This window comes from Panulirus ornatus, chromosome 1, assembly GCF_036320965.1.
Source record: "Panulirus ornatus isolate Po-2019 chromosome 1, ASM3632096v1, whole genome shotgun sequence".
NCBI lineage: Eukaryota > Metazoa > Arthropoda > Malacostraca > Decapoda > Palinuridae > Panulirus > Panulirus ornatus.
In genome coordinates this window covers 24,175,500-24,181,499 of record NC_092224.1, presented here as the reverse complement: position 1 = coordinate 24,181,499, position 6,000 = coordinate 24,175,500, and the positions used below count along the sequence as shown (strand labels likewise).

The window sequence follows — 6,000 nt, the reverse complement described above, 5'->3', positions numbered from 1 at the left end:
GTGGAGATTTTAGTTTTTCTTACATCAAAACAACTTCATGTGTTAATTGGAAAAGAAAAAAGTACTGACACTCGAGAGGAAGTTCATAATTCACCTTAACACACTAGACATGGTTGAGGATGTGTATCTGTAAACATAGAGAATGCATGCACCTAATCCATTCCATGTAAATGGGAAGTGAGTTGAAGATGTTAGAAAGGAATATAAATGAATCAATACACATCAAATAATCATTTACCTTCATTTGGCTCATTATCCTACTATAGCTTAGGAATGTGTCAAAAATACAAACTATGGATTCTTAACATTCTTACAATGTCTGCTACAGTGAATGGTACAGCTAGCAAAGTGTCAGTAATAGTGAATAGTACAATTAATACAGTGTTACCAACAGTGAATGGTACAATTATTAATCAGGAAGAATTGTATTTGTTTTACATCACATATCAGTCTATCAAAACTAAGTTTCTCAGTACTTCTTAACATACAAATTTATATCAAAGACTGAAAAATAATACACTTGTATTGCTGCTACAGAATATTTAAATCTTAATGAGTCAGAAAGACATTTTTCCATTTTATGGGATGACTAGACGATCAGCAGTTGAGTCATCATTTTCTATATAATTGTCTTCAGCCAACTGTCTGAAATGTGCTGAATTTTTAAAAACAGAATAGAGTGTAAAGAGAACATGCAGTGATTGAATCCTGCTCTTGTAAACAGGAATGTCCAAGGCAGCTGGAAGGGAAAAAAAATCATTATTAGAGAATATGAACCCTAAAATTATGAAAAGGATAAATACTGTATCACAGGACTTTCTTTTACTGGTATCATTTACTTATTCACCAATAGTGTCCAGAATTAATAATAAGAGTGTAAGATTTAAAATATTCATTGGCAGCAATGTGTGTAGGTAGGAAGAGAGGTACCAAAAAGACTGGGAGCAGTAGCAATGTATGCGGGAAGGAGAAAGGAAAGTGCCAGTGTGGCTAGAAGTGGTAGCGATGTGTGTGGAGAGGGAAAGGTAGGTGCCAGTGTGGGTTACAGTGGGAGCACTGTATGTGGGGAGGCAGCAAGCAGGCACCAGCATGGCTGGGAGTGGCTGCAGTGACTGTGAGGATGAGGGAGAGAGGTACCACAGTGGTTGGGAGTGGTAGCAATGCATACAAAGAGGAAAGGATTTAGTGTTGCTAGCAGTGTCAGCAATATGTGTAGAAAGGGAGGGAGGCATGAATGTAACTGGGAGCAGCTGCAATCATATGGGGAAGAGAGAGGGAGGCAACAGTGTGGATGGGTGTGGTAAAAGTGTGAATGGGGAAGGAGGGAGGTGCCAGTGTAGCTGGGAACAACAGCATTGTGTGGGTAAAAGGGAAAGTGTTAGTATAGCTGGGAGTGGTAACTAAGTGTGGGGAGGGGGGTGTCAGAGTGGCTGGAGGCAATAGCAATGTGTGGGGAGGTGGGAGGGTGGTTGTATTAGCTGGTAGTATTAGCAATATATGGAAAGAAGATGGCAACATTGGAACTGGAAGTGGTAGTATTCTGTGTGGGCACAGATAGCAGTGTGAGTGGAGAGGAGAAAAGGTGACTGTGTTACAGAGAACTGTGCATTGTGGGTAGGGAGGAGGGAGAAAGGTGACAGTGTAGCTAGCTGGCAGTGGTAGTGATGTACAAAGGGATGAGAGAGAGGTGCCAGTAATTACCTAATTCTACAGTATGGGAAGGAAGGAAGTTTTACACTCCCTACTGTCATACAACCTCCTGAATTTATGTACGCTGTCTGCATGAACCATGTCCTCAGTCAATCTGTTCCATTCTATCCACCACGCATATACTATAAAAGTATTTCTGTGCATCCTTAAATACTAGTTTCTTAATTTTATGTTATGTCCTTTGATTGCTCTATCCCTACTGTCCACTTTGTTATTTTTTTAAAAATTTATATGTGATCAGGTCCCTCAGTCTTCTCTCTTTCAAGATAGGTAAATTTAAAGCCTCAAGCCTCTTCCTGTAGCTTAGCTTTCTTAAATCTGGTGCCATCTTTGTTGCCCTCCTCTGAATATTCTTTCAGAGTTCTTTGAGCTTCTTTAGGTGTAGTGACCAAACCTTAGAAGCATATTCTAGTTTTAGCCTTATATAGTATATAAACACCTTGCCAAATATTTCTTTATCCATATACTTGACAGCTACTCTGATATTTGCCCACAGGCAGTTTGTTTCCTCAGGTGTTCTCCTAATGTGGGAATCTGGCAACAAATTAAGAATATCTTCTTACAAGTCCCTCTCACACACACACACTCTTGAATCATATTTCCTGCTAGGTAATAATCGTACTGAGGCCATTCTTCACTCTGTCCCTTCATCATTGCTTTCCACATTTGCTAGGGATGAATTTTATCAACTACATTTCAGACCAACTTTGGAGTCTGTTTACATCCCCTTGTAGGCTAATGCAATCATTCTCACTTTTCAATTCGACACCTGCATTATCTGCAAACAAATTCAGGTAGGATTCCATGCCTTCAGGCAAGTCATTAACAAAGATCAAGAGTAATGCCTTCTAGCACTCCAGATACAGACAGTATACCCAGCCTTCCCTTTTGTCCAGGACTGAGCCCACTCTCATAAAGCTCTAAGGGGTTTGTTACATACAATCTCCTCTCCCTAAAACTATGTTGTCTCTCACTTTGACATTCTCTCATCTACAGAAAGTCACCCACTTGCTTTCTAATAACCTTTTCGGGAACCTTACACACCACACTCGTTAGTGAGATCAGTGCTCCTTTCCAGTCCCTTTTCGTATATTTAGGTTTGATGTTTGCCCTTTCCCATTCCCTTGGCAATATGCCATGCTCCAGTGACATCTTGAACAGTAATTCAAGAGGTCGATCAAGCGTATCTGCACACATCTTAACACACACGGTGAAATTTCATTAGGACCGTGAGCCTTGTATGGGTCAAGGCCTTTAAGTATTGTTAATACCTTTCCTAGTATCTTAGTGTCTTCAGTCATTAAAACACTTATGAAACAGCTGTCAGTTCCTCACATATCCTTCCATCATCCTCAACAATATTTCTCTCAGAATCCCTTAGCATGATTAGCTGCTCCTTAACAGACAATTGGCTCCTGATGAATTTATGGATTAGTTTTGGATTTCCAGCTGCCCTGTCCACAATATTCTTTTCAAAGCTTCTTTGCTCCTCTTTTCTTATCCTGCTCTATTTATTCTGTGCTCTCTTATACCTTGCAAATGCTAGATGGCTAAAGTGCCATCTTGAAGAGCCTGTGCTTTATGATATATTTTATAAAACCATTCACTCCAATTTCTTATCATTCCCTCTGTATTTGAGGCTTGAGTTACCTATGCCTCTATTCCCCCACTGTACATTTCACAGAAACTTTCAACATGATGCCATGGTTCATGGTTACTGAATCCCATTTCCAAATCTAAATTACCATAGAAATGATTGAGGTTTATGCAGTTTCCATGATTCTATCTCCTCTTTACTTCCTGTCTCACCTCTGCTCTTGTAATAACCTTTTTTACCACATATTCAGACAAGCATTACATGATCACTTCTTCGAACAGGTGTATTTTATATAATGTTAACAAAATCCATACTACTATGAGTGAAGACGTGGTCTAGCAACGATGGTGTGTCTATATAGTCCCTCTCATCCTAGTATGCTCCTTGACATGCTGATACAGGAAATTTTCCTGTTTACATTGAAAACTTGTTTCCATGGCTGCTCATCAACATGAGAATCTAAATTCCCCTAGTCTATCTCTTTATAATGAAAATCACTCATTATAAGAACTTTACCATCTTTAAGAGGTGAATGTTTTGCTGCTTCATGTATCATCCTGATTGTTCCCTCATTGTTATCATTGTGTCTTTGTTCAGCTGTTGCAATTTTTTTGAGGATTATATACTAATAACACCATTACGCTCTTCCCTACAGTTGTCATGACCATTAGGTATTGTCTGAATGGGCTATCCTCCACTATTTCTTGAAATTTTTGGCTCTCTTTCATTTAGAGGACTAATCATCCCCCTCCTGTATCTTCTCTTTCCTTTCTTGCTCAAATGCACCCCCTCTGAGCAGATGAAGTGATAGTTATCTCTTTGGTAAGCTTAGTTCCCATCCCAATATATACATTAATTAGGTGCACTTTCTATTATACAATCCTTGAATTCTATCTTTTACCACTATTAACCCATCAACATTTGAATATAGTACTTTCAGCTCGACATTGCCAGTTGGGTTGCTCTTTCCTCTTACCATGTGTGGTACCTCCAGATGTTTGTCTTATGATTGTACTACAGGTTGAGCAATCTTAATCCAAAACTTTTTGAGCTGTTACATGACATTACAAGTGGAAAATTCCACACCTGACCTCACTTGCACATGCTGGGTTCTGATGCTCCATTGGTGTCAGTTTGTTACAAATCATCGTCACCGCCAGACCTACGTGCATTACTCACTGTATTTTGCTTATTCTCTGCTCTGTGTGAATAAGTGTAAGAAAATGATTCCTTATCAGTAGCATATAAATTCAGAGTTAGGAATGAAGGTGATGCCAGACAACCACAGATTGTCTACATGGGCAGCTAAGCTTGTGACACCTTAGCTTTCTGATGGTTCAATGTCACACAGACTTTGTCTCATGTGCAAAATTATTAAAAATATTGTATACATTACCTTCAGGCTATGTGTACAAGTTGTATATGAAACATAAATGGATTTTGTGTTTAGACTTGGGTCTCATCCCCAAGATATCTCATTATCTATTATCCATCATGACAAGTGTGGAAAACAGGATAGTGTGGAAACAAATGGGTTAGAGCTGAAACATACCTCAATGTTTCTACCATTCAACTGTCTTCCTCAGGAGATGCTGATTCCAGCATATGGCAGGACCTCATTCCCTGGCAAGTGATGGTCATCTGGTCAGATACCTTGGTGTGTCACTCACTGATTGGATCACTTGTCCAGCTGCCTCCACCCATTCACAACAATCTCTGCTGCCTGACACGACCAGCAGATGGCCCCAAACCTTGTGTTAACATTGTTCTCAATCCCTTCCTCTAGGTAATCTTTCACATTATCGCTAAACAGCTGTCACTTGCCTGTATTTGCCTTGGAAGGAATTAGGAACAACATTAACACAAGGTCTGTGTTCATCTGCTGGTCACGTCAGAAAGCGGAGATTGCTGTGAACGAGTGAAGACAGCAGGACAAGAGATACAATCAGAGAGTGACATGCCAAGGCATCCAACCAGGTGACCAACACTAGCTGGGGAATATGGTCCCTCCGAATGCTGGAATCAGTATCTCCTAAGGAAGACTGATGAATGGTTGAAACATTGAGGTATGTTTCCATACCATCCTGTTTGCACATATCATGTATATGCAAATATTCTAAAATCCAAAAAAATTCAAAATCCAAAACACTTCTGGCCCCAGGCATTTTGGATAATATGAAATAACCTGTATTTGTTTTTCTCCCTCTCTTCCTTAAGTCTATTCTTAGCTTTTCTACATATTTCCTGGCATGATGACTCTAAATCAACCATAGCTGGTCACCCCATAACGTCTAGGTTATAAACTCTTATTCTTCTTCTTTCCTTTATCATGAAAGTTGCTGCTGGATGTCTCACAGCCTCCAGCAATCTTTTGATATGCATTTTCTCCTTTCCTCCTTATCTGGTGTATGATCTTCCAATTGCAAAAAATAAGTGACTTCATTGATTTACAACTATCAATCTCTTGCTGTGCCTGGCAGCAGTAGTAATGTGTAATTGGAGTAAGAGAGGCACTAGTGTTTCTGGGAGTGGATGAAAATAAAAACAATGATGATAGTGGTATTAGTAAATTCTGTGGCTCATATTTTTTTCTAATACTTTATAAAAAAAAAAAGTTTTTAATAAATATATGTCTAAAAAAGGTTTTCTGTATTTCTAAAACTCTCGGTGTCTCACATCAGGTGACTCTTCTA

At 39.2% G+C, this 6,000-nt stretch overlaps 1 protein-coding gene across 2 annotated transcripts in view; it reads right to left on the bottom strand.

Annotated features, from left to right (window-relative positions):
- Positions 1-227: 227 nt before the first annotated feature.
- IFT46 (intraflagellar transport 46) overlaps positions 228-6,000 on the bottom strand; it is an 87,909-nt gene continuing 82,136 nt past the window's right edge. For both annotated transcript variants that reach the window (XM_071690654.1, XM_071690571.1), the window contains one exon: positions 228-739. In XM_071690654.1, the coding sequence (XP_071546755.1) occupies positions 579-739 (161 nt within the window). In that variant the 3' untranslated portion in view covers positions 228-578. The remainder of the gene's footprint in view (positions 740-6,000) is intronic.